At 40.0% G+C, this 14,694-nt stretch overlaps 1 protein-coding gene across 4 annotated transcripts in view; it reads left to right on the forward strand.

The window, feature by feature from the left end:
- Positions 1–14,694, forward strand: part of sipa1l2a (signal-induced proliferation-associated 1like 2, genome duplicate a) — a 598,903-nt gene that overhangs the window by 432,510 nt on the left and 151,699 nt on the right. For all 4 annotated transcript variants that reach the window (XM_087978567.1, XM_043680159.2, XM_043680179.2 and 1 more), the window contains exon 11: positions 12,750–12,902. In XM_087978567.1, coding sequence (XP_087834693.1) covers positions 12,750–12,902 — 153 coding nt within the window. The remainder of the gene's footprint in view (positions 1–12,749; positions 12,903–14,694) is intronic.

Here is a 14,694-nt window from a genome sequence, read left to right on the forward strand (position 1 = left end):
AAAAGCGAGTGGGCAAAACGTCAACTGATGGAGTATAATGTAGGAAAACATGAACTTGTCCACTTTGACAGGAAGAATAGAAAAACAGTATAATATTTAAACGGGTAGAGATTTCAAAGTCAGATGCACAAAAGCATCTGGGTGTCCTGGTACGTGAAAAATAGTTGTTTTGCAACAAGTGCTTAGGAAGACAAATAGAATGTTATTCTTTATTGCAAATGAATGGAATATAGGAGTAATGATGTTTTGCAGTACTAGTGAGAGCACAACTAGATTATTGTGTTCAGTTTTATTCTCTTTATTTAAGAAAACATTAGTTAAAAATCACATAACACCAGGTTATAGTCCAACAGGTTTATTTGGAATTGCAAGCTTTCAGAGTGCCGCTCTTTCGTCAGGTAGCTAGTGCATATAAGTGCATCATAAGCAGTTCAGAAAATGTTCGTTCAACTGTGTTAGGAGATTTAAGTTCCAAAGAAGGGTTGAGCAAGTGTAGTTTTGGGCTTAAAAATTATATATTCAAATCAGACCGTTAATGAGGATTAATTGAACGTGACGGTAAACAATTGAAGTAAAATGGAAAAGTATGTGAAAAACGGGCCTAATGCAAAACTAGCCTTTTTTAACTGGAGGGAAACCGCCTGACCTTGAGGGACAGTGGGAACCTTCTGCTTGTGTGGTTTAGATGGAACAATGTGGACTCGCCTTTTCACCTATTTTTGAGGGAAACTACTAAAGATATTACAAAATGGGGATTTAGCACGAAACCTTAGATTCAGAATAATATTACTATCAGGGACTTTCCCCATTGGGCTGGGCTCGTGAGACTGGTGCCATGGAATCTAGGAGGTTCAAGTGCCACAATTGCCAAAGTCCACAATGGAGAGAAGGCAGTGTGAGATTCACTCATTAGCTTGCATATATCTCTAATATAAATTAGATTTAGTTAATAAATTAGCTTCATATTAAAGTGCATGTCGTCTTGTAATCATTTGATTGACCCTAAAAAAAACCAGTTAGGTACCTCTGGCCTAACAATACAGTAGGCCACAATTGTATCCATTGGGTGATCACTTTGAAACATATAAGATCCTGTTATGATTTGACAAGTTGGATGCTGACGGTACGTTTCCCCTGTAGGGAGACTTGGAGTAGGGAATACAGTTTAAAAATAAGTGATCTACCATTTGAGACTAAGGCTTTTGAAATACAGCAAGCATTCATAATGATGCAACTTTAATAGCCACCTTGGCAAATGTCAACAATGAAGTCTATTAAAACTGCAGGAACAGATCATGAATAACTTGCTCTAAGCTATGCAAGATGGTCTGTTAGTTAATGCACTCCAGCAGCTATTTCTTTTACTCTAACTGTAATTTGTGCATTGAAAATAATTTGTCGTTAAAGGACTGGGGGTGTAAATCACTTCAGTTCATGACACTCTTTTAAAAAAAAGACCTTAGCTGTCCTTCAAAAGCAATTATGCATCTTCCATTAAATTGTTACCACATAGCAGGTTGAGTACCTTAGAACATTGAAAATGTGGTCTATGGAACTCATTACTAATTTCAGATGGCCCTACTTGGTTCAAGTTTTCTGCCTGTTTGATTCATGCCCCTTCCCTTAACCTACCTGGAAAAAAAATGAGATCTGAAAATGGAAAGGGATGTCCCCATCAAATTTTGAAAGGTCTGCAGTATTAACCCAATTCTTTCTATCAAGAGATACAGCCTGACCTATTGAGTGTTTACAACATTTTCTGATTTATTTAAAATTTCAATGTCTATTTTGTTTTAATGAAACTCCTTTTATTACAGCAATTGCCAAGATCAACAAGGATTTGTTTAATTTTCTAGCCAAATACTTCACCCTAAAAAAAAATTCACTTATTTTTACATCATGTAACCTGGCTATTTATTATCATTTGTCCAGGATTCCTGCATCATTTTCTTCTCCTGGTCTTCCACTTCAGAGATTTGAGCAAGTAACTTAGGCTGACATTCCAAGTGCCCTGCTGAGGGAGTGCTACAATACCTGAGGTGTTGACTTTCAAATGAGGCATTAAACCAGGACCTTACTGCTCCCTCTGGTCATTATCTGATCATTATTGCATTGCTGTATGTGGAATGTTGTGATGTTTATGTTCACTGTTGTGCATTCTACAACAGCAGTGACCTCACACAACAAAATACTTAGTTCGCCTTCAGATGCTTTGGAACATTCTGAGGTCATGAAGGGTGGCTTATAAATTACTTTGTTTCTGCCTTTTTGTTTACTTTGCTTTCTTCCTTTCACTTCCTTTTCCTTTGACACAGCATCATGATTGTATAAAAGAAGTAACAGAGCGAGAATTTAGATGAAACGTCAATTGCTTCTTTAGACACACCTTCCTCTTATCATCTACACTAGCCCTGAGACTGCAGGATTAGCCATTTCCTGACTACAAGCTAGGGTTTGCAAGATCGAAGCAGTAATTTATTGATGATTTAATCATTCTTTCCTGCCTTGACCTTGAAAGTTCCTCCAATGCTTTAGGTTACATCAGTTCTCTGGGGCTATTAACATTCCAAAGGTCTCTTGCCTGAAGCATTGTGTATCAGGTTTCATATTGGAATTCAGAATTTGTCTGATCAGTGACACAGAGAGATGCAATTTACTTTTCTATTAATAGGATTAGACCATCTGCTGCAAGGCAGGCATGGAATTTGTTTCCTTTGGAGGTGGAGAAAATAATCTAGTTGCATTTGTGAAATGCTTGCAGAAATGTTATTTTCAAAACAGCCAAGCTTTTCCATTTATATCCGATTTCAGAACAGGCTGCTGTATTTCTTTCTTTATTAGACTTTAAAAATGTAGTACATAACAATTGGTGATTATTACAAATGGCAAATTCACCAGTGACTAGATTAAAGATGGTTGAGCTGAACATAATTTCACAAGCCGAGCAACAAAGCAATTACACCGTCCTTCAAAGCGTGCATGGCTTCTGCTTGTTTATCCCTAACACGACAGTTATGCTGTACGAACCAGAAACCACTTACTTGAAGATTGCAATAATAGGAACTGAATTGCTTATATTAAAGAAAGAAGGACCTTCACAACTTTCATGACTTTTACAATATCAGGACGTTCTGAACTGCTTTGTAACTAGTGAAGTGTGCACAGAAACCAATTTGCACACTGCAAGCTCCAACAAACAACACTGTGATAATGCTTTAGTACTGTTTTTGTTAATCTTGACTGAATGATGAATATTGTCCAAGACACAGTGGAGAATGTCCTTTATCTTTTCAGAGTGATGTCCTGAGATCTTTTGCATCCATCTGAGAAAGTAAATGAACAGTCACTGGATTCAAAGTTAAATTTGCTTTTCTCCCTCAGATGTTGCCAGTCATAGAGATGTACAGCATGGAAACAGACCCTTCAGTCCAACGTGTCCATGCTGACCAGATATCCCAACCCAATCTAATCCCACCTGCCAGCACCCAGTCCATATCCCTCCAAACCCTTCCTACTCATATACCCAATCAGATGCCTTTTAAATGTTGCAATTGTACCTGTCTCCACCATTTCCTCTGGCAGCTCATTCCATATACATACCACCCTCTGTGTGAAAAGGTGCCCCTTAAAAGTCTCTTTCATATCTTTCCCCTCTCACCCTAAACTTATGCCCTCATTCTGGACTCTCCCACCCCAGGGAAAAGACTTTGTCTATTTATCTGATCCATGCCCCTCATGATTTTATAAACCTCTACAAGGTCACCTCTCAGCATCCGATGCTCCAGGGAAAACAGCCCCAGCCTATTCAGCCTCTCCCTATAACTTAAATCCTCCAACCCTGGCAACATCCTTATAAATCTTTTCTGAACCCTTTCAAGTTTCACAAGGAGACCAGAATTGCAAGCAATATTCCAAAGGTGGCCGAACCAATGTCCTGTACAACCACAACATGACCTCCCAACTCCCGTGGTCAATACGTTGACCAATAAAGGAAAGCATACCAAATGCCGCCTTCACTATTCTATCTACCTGCGACTCCACTTTGAAGGAGCTATGAACCTGCACTCCGAGGTCTCTTTATTCAGCAGCACTTCCTAGTACCTTACCATTAAGTGTATAAGTCCTGCTAAGATTTGCTTTCCCAAAATGCAGCACCTCGCATTTACCTAAATTAAACTCCATCTGCCACTCCCCAGCCCATTGGCCCATCTGATCAAGATCCCTTTGTGGGACTCGCCAAGATGGTGGCGATTATGTAAAACTACTGTGGACAGCTCTGCCTAACAGCCAAGGCATACTGGCGTTTTTTGTCATCCCTGGCCAACTTATGTGGTGGAATTATTAGCTTAAAACCTTACAGAACACATATTTGATAATAATTGGGAGTGGGAAGGATGCCAAAGACAAAAGGAGCAAGCAAACAGCAGCAGGGACGACACTCCCCTGCAGCACCTAGCACACCAGAGACTGCACCAGCAGCAGCCTCTCCTGAACCCCCCGGGACCTGACAGACTCACAGGAATTGGCTGCAGCGATGGAGAGACTGACCTTGAAAGTTGGGGCTGCGATTGAGGAGATCCATGGGGAGATTTGTGCCCAGGTCCAACCTGTTGCGTCCATGCTGCAGAAGCACGAGCAGGAGATCCAGGGCCTCAGGGAGCAGCTGGAGGAGGTGGAGGGTCAAACTAAAGCCTCGGAAGCCGCGATGGAGTCCTCATCCAGTCGGACCCAGGTGCTGGAGCGAGAGGTGCAAACCTTGCGAGACCATATCAACGACCTCGAAAAGTAAGGTCTGAGGATAAATCTCCGAATTGTCGGGCTCCCTGAATGTGAGCAGCCAGTCAGCTTCTTTGAAAGCTGGCTGCCGAAGTTTTTGGGCCTTCACATGGAGTCCAACAGATTGAAAGGGCTTATTGGGTTACAGTGCACAGGTCAGACCCAGTGCAGCGCCCCCGCTCTGTCCTAGTGCACTTGCACTCATATAAGGACAAGCAAAAAGTGATAGAAGCTTCTAGATTACTGGGAAATGATCCGCAGGCACTGCTGTACAAGGGGATCAAAAATCATGTTTCTCCAGGATTTCTCGGCAGCTTCATTTGATGAAGTTAAAAATAGGCTGAGGAACCTGGGCATCCAGTACTCCATGAGATACCCCGCAGCACTCCATTTCAGCCACAAGGACTCAGTTTATACATTTGACTCAGTGGATAAAGCTAAAAACTTTGTAAACACTTTAAAATAGATGGACTGACCTGAAGAATACGGTTAATGTTTGTTCTCTTTTCCTTCTTTCCCCATGTTTTCCCTTCCTTTTTTTATTCCTTTCTTTCTCCCACATAATTTTTTTTGAAGAGGGAAAAAATACTTGGAATAATTTGTTCTTTTTTTTAATAACTGGATTTTCTGATGGGAAATTCTGTGAATGTTCATTGTTGTCTCCCTTTTTTTGTTCTGCTTCACTTTTAGTCACAAGTAGGGGTGACATGAAGCCAGGGATGAGTGGAGTGTTCATCCTGACTTTGTCTTTTTTCTGTTGATTTAAGGAATTTCTCCTTGTTTTTTTTTCTGGCCTAAGGCTAGGCACAGTCTGAGTTTGAAGGAGCTGTGAAAGAGGGGATGAGTAGGGTGAGTGCCCCCTTTGGGCAGAGGCAAGAGTCTTCCATCCAAGGTTTTATGGTTGGTTTTCTTTGTAGTTTTTTGGTAGTAATAGTTGTTTATAGTTATGGTATGAGTCTTTATTTACTTGAGGTCGGTGCTTTGTAAGCAGGGTTCTCCCTCCGAGGGGTTCAAGGGTCTCTGAAAGTGGATATGGCTAAGTGTCTTATTAAATGGTGCATCTGGAACATCAAGGGAAGTCACTCGCCTATTGAAAGGAAAAAAGTGCTTTCTAGCCTTAGGAGGGCAAGGGTTGAGATAACTTTGTTGCAGGAAAACCATCTTGATGATGGGGAACACCTGATTGCAACAGGGGGGTTATGACCGGGTATTCTTTTCATCTTTTACGACTAAAAGTAGGGGGGGTGGCGGTACTTATCCAGAAAAATCTTCCGTTCACATTATTAGAAAAGGTGAAAGATGAGCAGGGACGGTTTGTGATACTTAAAGCCCTGATACATGGGGAGGAATATGGCATTTTAAATGTCTACTGTCCTCCGGCGCATCCCCCCAAATTTTTGATTAGTGCTTTCTTTAAGTTGAGTGCTTTTGAAACACAGCACATTATTATAGGGGGGGATTTTATTTGTCTTTTGGATCCGGCAGTGGACAGGATGCCTTGTGGGCCCCCAACTATTTCTTCGCAGGCCAAGCAGGTGGTTGACTTATGCGAGGAGTTGGGGCTGGTGGATATTTGGAGATGTCTTCATCCTACCGGCAGGGACTTCACCTTTTTTTCAAACCCACAAAAATGTTACACGAGGATTGATCTTTTTCTGGGTCCCTCGGCCCTTCTGGATTCAATTATGGGTTGTAAGATCCCTTTGTAATCTCAGCTAACTTTCTTCGCTATCCACTACACCTCCAATTTTGGTGTCATCTGCAAACTTACAACTATACCTCTTATGGTCACATCCAAATCATTTGTATAAATGATGACAAGTAGTGGACCCAGCACCAATCCTTGTGATACACCACTGGTCACAAGCCTCCAGTCTAAAAAATAACCCTCCACCACCATCCTCTGTCTTCTACCTTCGAGCCAGTTCTGTATCTAATTGGCTAGTTCTACATGATTTCCATGAAATTTAACCTTGCTAACCAGTCTTCCATGGGGAACCTTTTTGAATGCCTTACTGGAGTCCATATAGATCATGTCCACCAGTCTGCCCTCATCAATTATCTTTGTTACTTGTTCAAAAAGCTCAGTCAAGTTTGTGAGACAGGATTTCCCACGCATAAAGCCATGTTGACTATCCCTAATCAGTCCTTGCCTTTCCAAATGCATCTACATTCTGTCCGTCAGGATTCCCTCCAACAACTTGCCCACCACCAAGGTCAGGCTCAATGGTCTATAGTTCTCTGACTTGCCCTTACCACCTTTCTTAAATAGTAGCACCATGTTAGCCAACCTCCAGTCTTCCGGCACCTCACCCGTGACTATTGATGATACAAATATCTCAGCAAGGGGCCCAGCAACACTTCCCTAGCTTCCCACAGAATTCTAGGTATACTTAATCAGGTCCTGGGAACTTATCCATTTTTATGCGTTTCAAGGCAACCAGCACTTCCTCCTCTGTAATATGGACATTTTTCAAGATGTCACCACCTATTTCCCTACATTCAATGTCTTCCATGACCTTTTCCACACTAAACACTAATGCAAAACACTCATTTAATATCTCTCCCATCTCCTGTGGCTCCACACAAAGGCCGCCTTGCTGAACTTTGAGGGATCCTATTCTCTCCCTAGTTACCTTTTTGTCCTTAATGTATTTGTAAAATCCCTTTGGATTCTCCTTAACTCTGCTAAAGCTATGTCATGTCCCTGTTTTGTCCTCCTGATTTCCCTCTTAAGTATACTCCTACTGTCTTTATACTCTTCAAAAGGTTCACTTGATCTATCCTGTCTATACCTGACATATGCTTTCTTCTTTTTCTTAACCAAACCCTCAATTTCTTTAGTCATCCAGCATTCCCTATACCTACCAGCCTTTCCTTTCACCTTAACAGGAATATGCTGTCTCTAGACTTTCATTATTTCGTTTCTGAAGGCTTCCCATTTTCCAGCCATCCCTTTACCTGCGAACATCTGTCCCCAATCAGCTTTTGAAAGTTCTTGCCTAATACCGTCAAAATTAGCCTTTCTCCAGTTTAGAACTTCAGCTTTTAGATCTGGTCTATCCTTTTCCATCACTATTTTGGTCGTTGGCCCCAAAGTGCTCCTCCACTGACACCTCAGTCACCTGCCCTACCTTATTTCCCAAGTGTCGGTCAAGTTTTGCACCTTCTCTAGTAGGTATATCCCCATACTGAATCAGAAAATTTTCTTGTACACACTTAACAAATTCCTCTCCATCTAAACCCGTAACACTATGGCAGTCCCAGTCTATGTTTGGAAAGTTAAAATCCCCTACCATAACTACTCTATTATTCTTACAGATAGCTGAGATCTCCTTACAAGTTTGTTTCTCAATTTCCCTCTGACTATTGGGGGGTCTATAATACAAACCCAATAAGGTGATCATCCCTTTCTTATTTCTCAGTTCCACCCAAGTAACTTCCCTGGATGTACTTCCTGGAATATCCTCCCTTAGTACAGCTGTAATGCTATCCCTTATCAAAATGCCACTCCCCCCCCCCCTCTTGTCTCCCTGAGTTTTGCCAGCAATTTATTTTTCTTCAAAAAGCAGATGGGGTCGCTATTTATTTAATGACTCATTCTGAAGACAACACCTCTGAAAGGGCAGACCTCCCTCAGTAATGTTACTCTGGTCTTTGATGAAGCATACTGTGAACCCACAGCCTACTGATTAGGAGACAGAAGTATGATCCACTGAGCAGTGGCTGATGCCAAATAGAAATTGATGATATCTCCTTAGATGACATACTACCCAGTGTTCTGAGTCCAAGTGGATGACCAGTTTATTATTCATTCTATCTCAGCCAGCCCTGACAGTTAGGACAGTAGTTCATAACACTTTCCCTGTTTATTTTATATAAATTATAGTTTCACTTCATATTAAGTATTCTGTAATGTGTGTCAAACTTGACAGGGCACAAGCTCTTGCCCGATTAAAATAAACTGCTGAGTTCTAATTAATGAAGGAGGAAAAGAATTGCTGGCAGGTGTATCCTGACATCCATACCCTCAACATTGATTGTATCCCCATCCTCTGTAGCTTCAGACTGAGTCTGATTCTGTATCAGATGAAGAACTTTATGAATGTCGAAGAAACTTAAGGCGTGGGAAAGTATTGAGTAGTTAGTTATTTCATGTGGTATAATATTAGCATTCAGAGGAATATATTTATTGTGAACCTTGAGAAGGAGACATGTCAATATTTAATACTTCCACTGAAACCAGCAATGCGCATGCAGGTGCAACCACTACTTTGTACAGGACTTAATCCATTGTTTTCTAAATATAACCAGTACACATGTGTTAGAGGATTTTTTTTAAAAAATGTGACCTAATTATTCTCACTTGTACGTGACCAGCTTCAGACCTGTATTTACAAAGCATACATCAATGTTCTACATATTGAAGTCAGAAGGGCATTCATATCTGTATCTCAAGATACTTTTGTAATTCCGGAATTGTTCTTTATAGTTCTTGAGTTGCCTGTATTTTATTCTGAAATGTCTAATTTTAGAATCATAGAATGATTACAGTTACAGAAGGAGACAATTCAGCCTGCCAAATCAATACAGCAGTTAGTTCCATTCCCTGATCAACCTCTCCCTGTATTTTTCTTCCCTCCAGAGTTTGTCGTACCAATTTAAAAGCTAATCGTTCAGTTGATGCAAAAGCAGTGCTTTATAAAGATTCATCGTAATTTTTCTGCTTCTATATAATGTACTGTGCATCTGTTTATAAAGCTCAGCATCCTGTGTACCTATTAGCCACTTTTTAAACCTGTCCTATCACCTTCACTGGCATGCACAAATGCCCCCAAATGTCTTTATACACCTCCTTTAGAATTGCACAGCTTAATTTTGATTGCTGCTCCCTTTCATTCTTTCCACTAACACTGTCACTTTACAGTTGTATGGAATTGCATCAGCCACATCTTTCCCATTCCACCAGTCTGCCTCTTGAAATCTTTCACTATCCTCCTCACAGCTCACTATAATTCAAGTGTATTGTCACCTGATTTGACATTGTGCCCTGTACACCCAAGTTTATATCAGTAATATTCATTAAGGAAAGCAGTTATTCTTGTATTGTTCCTTCAGGAATGCCACTGTATGCATTTCTCCAGTCTTTTAAAAAAAAGCTTCTATATTTCCTGTTGGTGAGTCAACATTGTAACTTTACTATTTCTACACACATTAGCATGTAATCTGGAGCTTGCTAGCTTTAAGATTCTGTGTTAGTCTCTACAATAGTTCTTAAAAAGGCCTCATCACTCTTTTTCTGCCTATTTTGCTGATACCAATATGGATCACAACCTCTGGCTGTTCACCCTCCCTCCTCAATGTCCTGCAACTGCTCAGATGGCATTATGAACCCTGACAACTTGCCATTCTGGAATCAATTCTGAGGCTGCGGAAACACTTTTCAATTTCCATAACTGTACAATAATCTATCGTTGCTGTTCTTCTAAATCGCCTCCTTCCTCATTCTCACCATCTCACCTCACTACCTCCTAACCTATGCATATACCTGCAAACATTGTGCTTTAGACTTGGAACTAATTGCATGCACCATAGGCACTATTGCATTCAACAGTATTCAAAAGCAAATACCAAATAAAAAGCAAAATGACTTTGGGTCCTGCACTATATGCCTAGTCTTCATTAACTGTTGGGTGTTAAACCATTTCCTCTACAACTCTTCATGCTTGAGCTGCTCTTGTGACCAAATCAATCCCCACTATTCCTGAACTATTCACAAATGTGAAAATATGATTGAACCACCAAGTTGTCCAATTTTACCTCACTGTCTAATAAAAGTTGAAAGAATACGCACACCAGGTTTTCACCATTAATTTGAAAGTTACGTTTTTTAAATCAAAAACAAACTTAACCAAGGCAAGAAAGATTTATGAATTTTAACTCTATAATTTAAACTCTACCCTTTTTAAAAAGTCCCATACACGTACAAACAGACAAGACGAGACACAAGTTTATAGGAGGGGAAAGGAGAAAAATGTTAGAGAAGCACAGTTCTGGCACCAGTTCAGGTCACAGACGTCAATGAGATGTTTTCTTTTGGCTTTCTTCCAACTCCATTCAGTTCCTTGCTAATGACATGAGATTGTGTATGCACTGATTCTGGGTCTTTCATTGATTGAAGATTTGCTCTTTCAATATCTCAGAAGGTGTATTTACTCATTTTCCTTTCTACAAAGAAGAAAGTTTGCAAGGAAATGGTGAGTGATGGCAGATTAAGCTGCTTTCTCTGCAGGCTGGAACCCCTTCTATTGTCCACCGACATGGCTGTAGCCACTTGCCCAAGAATCAATGAAGTAGTTGTTACAATGCTGAGCCCTCCTGAGCGCACAACAACTGGTTCTGGTCAAATAAAATCAAAAGTTGTCTCTGAGAAAAACAGCCCTGAAGACACATGCATGCACGCAAAGCCAATGTGTTTATCATTCCCTAGCTGCCAACAACACCGCCCCCCCCCCACAAACAATCTCAAATAAGACAACATTGTCCATACAATTCACATTGTATATGAATAATTCATTTTAACTGCAACATCTTCTTCCACTGTTTCTTCGGATTAAAGCAGCATCATTTCTCTTTTTAGTCCACTGTCCAAACAAAAGTGGTCTGTACACAAGTCAAGGCAAATCTGACATTGAATGTTGAATTCACACATTCTCTGATTTGCTTGTTCCACAAAAATAGAATATTAACAGTAATGTTTGTTTACAGATGACAGTTGTGAACTGTCTGAATAGTGATGCGTGGCTAATTTGGACCAATATCACTAAACTTCCCTGAGGCTGCCTGGAATGGTCCAGCAACATTTATTAATGAGAACTGCTACTTCTATAGGCATGACATCTGAGACTGCAATTCTTGTAACAATAATTGCTTCTGTGGGAACTGCAGCCTTCTCTCTGCGCGTGAATTCCACCAATGACCTCTTTGGCCTTGACACCCTCCAATACAGTTGACTGTGCAGCAGAGCTTTAATGGCATCAACAATGCTGACTCTCTCCTGCCCTTTTCTATACTTCATCCTCCTCTTATAAGCAAAGAATTCCAAATGCAAATCCATAACTTCCCAAAAATGCAAAAAAAATTGAAGTTAAAATTGTGTTATTGAACTTCCCTAGTAATTTCTCAGCTGCCTCCCTAGTGTTTGGGTCAGTATTGATTCTTCTGCAAGCTCACAGCAAAATAATGATTTCCAGAGTGCAGTTCTCACTAAGAGACAATGCCATGACCAATATTGCTGTTTCTGTAAGTTATTATTAGCCTCAGAATTGCTGCCACATTTACAAGATACAGCTTTTCCAGCACCAGTAAAGTTAATTGCAGCTTTTATTTGTTTATACTACTCCATTATTCGAGGCAATTTCATGGAAGTTCAATTACATGAGTCAATTGGCTATGTACCACTGCATCAGAGAGCTCCCAGCTGTTTTCTTTAAGCATATACAATCTTTCTATGGATTCAACAAATGAGCGAGCATGACAGTTCTTGGTAAGTGTTTAATATCCTAAGAATCCAGCCACAGTTGTGTGTTGTGACCAAAAAAAACCTTGAGCTGAGCAACTTGATGAATATGGGGTGAGCTCCTCACAGCTGCCTTATTTTGGGAGGATCTTTTTGTCTGAGACCTCTCCACCCTTTTCTCCTCTTTTCTTGAGCTCTGCAGGGCACCATAATGGGTAGTATTTGGCAACTTTATCAGGTCAGTATTTTGATAGTGTCAATATGTGTTAAACTGCGAGCACAATGAATAGAGGTGAGAGGAGATCAATGTGAAGTATAAATACCAGTATGAACCAATTGGGTGATTTCTGTGCTGTAAATTCTTTGCATTACTATAATATATGAATATTTATTTGTGCATCATGGAAATGAAGAGCTGAAAGCAGGCTCATTTTTGTTTCCCTGTGGCTCACAGATCCATGCAAGATATGGAAAATGCTCAGCTAGCGCAATCCAATGTTGCTGATGCCAGTCAGCATTATCGAAACTCCCCCAGCAATCAGTCATCTTCGAGTGATCCAGGACCAAGTGGCAGCAGTCATTGGAGACAGCAGTCCGGATATGATGGGTATGGAGTATCTTCTGATGTACACTTTCAGAGGCCTGAAATCAATTATCCAAACACTTGGCTGCTGCTATAAATTGAACATGAGTTGGTGTTGAATTCTGCACTAATTGAATTTCTGGTGACTTTATAGTAGATTTTATCCCACATTGCTATTTTATTTAAGATGATGAACCATCTGAAATAAATGGGTTAAAATTTGCCTAAAAACAGCAGAGGAAGGGTGGAAAACTGTTGATTGCTTATTCACCAACAGAAGTCCAACCTCAATTCCCTCTACTGTTGCAACATTTAAAACTAATTTGTACAGCTGGAAAGTTTCTCCACTGGAAGAGTGTGAACTGGTGAATCAAATGTGTCTCAGCAAACTTCTTATTACATGTAGGAAATGGTCACCTCCATCTGAGCAAAGCATTCCAGGTACTAATATTTTTTGATTCATGGCACAAGCATTTCCCAACTTTACAGGACCCTGGGTCTTTGTCAACATGCTTCAAAGAGAACCAACTCCAGAAGCAACTGCACCTTTCAAAACTTATTTAACATAAGGCACATCAATGTAATTGAAATTATAGCTGATTAGTTTAAGATTACAATTATTGAAACTTCAATCAAGTGTTCTAAAAGTGAGCTTCACATTTAATGTTCTGTAAGAATGGTTGTAGCAGATGCACAAGATGTGAACAATTTATTTTGATGATTTCAGCTAGAATTCCAACGCATTTTCAAGGTTGCTGACTAATTAAATAATTACAGACTGACATTTATGCAACAGCTATCATGACCTCACAACATCCCAAAACACTTTATCACTGTGAAATAATTTTGAACTGTCATCTCAGTTCTGTTGATGAAAGGTGCGCACAGCAAACTCAAACAGCAGCAAGGTATATGACTAAGTAATCTAATTGATATGCTGGTTGAGAGATCTATGTTGATCAGGGTACTGGGGAGAACTTCCCCGCTTCCAATCTTTTGTCCTAGCTGAGAGTGCCATCTGGGCTTTAGTTTAATGACATGTTGCACCATACAGCACGAATTCTCTGCGTAGACTATCTGATCCAGGTTTCCACAAAGCCATCACTGCACTCTTGCTAATAACTGATTCATCCATGCTTCATCATTTCTACTTGCTTTATTGCTAACTTTTTACATTTGTCACTTACTTGCAGCTGTGAGACACAATGTTAATTTTTTAAAAATAAAAGAGTAAAGTCACGTACAACCAAGGATGTGTGCAGTGGCCAATGGAAGGGTTTTGGGGTAACTTTTAAGGGATTTCCCCAGAGCCACACAAGATAATGTTTTGATTAATTTCAGGAAAGAAGGAATTTCAATAAGTAGGCAGCTGAGTAATTGTGGCATTTACTTAAATGTTTGCATTTACTATAGACGATCAATCAGATTTACAGTCGGAAGGATTTAAGTGTGTATTTTTATCATGAAGGTCGAGAAACATAGTTTTTTTTTCTAAGGATTCAGAATCATGTTTTGCATTAAAACTGCACAACACATTAAATAAAACAAGATGATGAACAAAGGAAAGGTCTGTCTTGCTCTTCAAAGTTGATACAGGTTTAAGATGGGAGCTGTGGCTCAAATCAAATGCAAAGTGAAGCATGAACCTTTTTGAACTGCGATTCCTAAAAAGGATAGCTTCCAATAATCAAGGAGTCTGTTGCATTATTTACATGTGAGAAGAAATTTGTTTTTAAATTCCAAAGTTCTGAGTGGAATCTTGGTGTTTTGCAAGAGTCTTATATGCTTCCTGTTGATATGTTTACTTATAATTAAA

Source organism: Chiloscyllium plagiosum, unplaced genomic scaffold, assembly GCF_037043375.1.
Source record: "Chiloscyllium plagiosum isolate Xiang-an unplaced genomic scaffold, Cpla_swu_hap1 HiC_scaffold_3, whole genome shotgun sequence".
NCBI classification, from domain to species: domain Eukaryota; kingdom Metazoa; phylum Chordata; class Chondrichthyes; order Orectolobiformes; family Hemiscylliidae; genus Chiloscyllium; species Chiloscyllium plagiosum.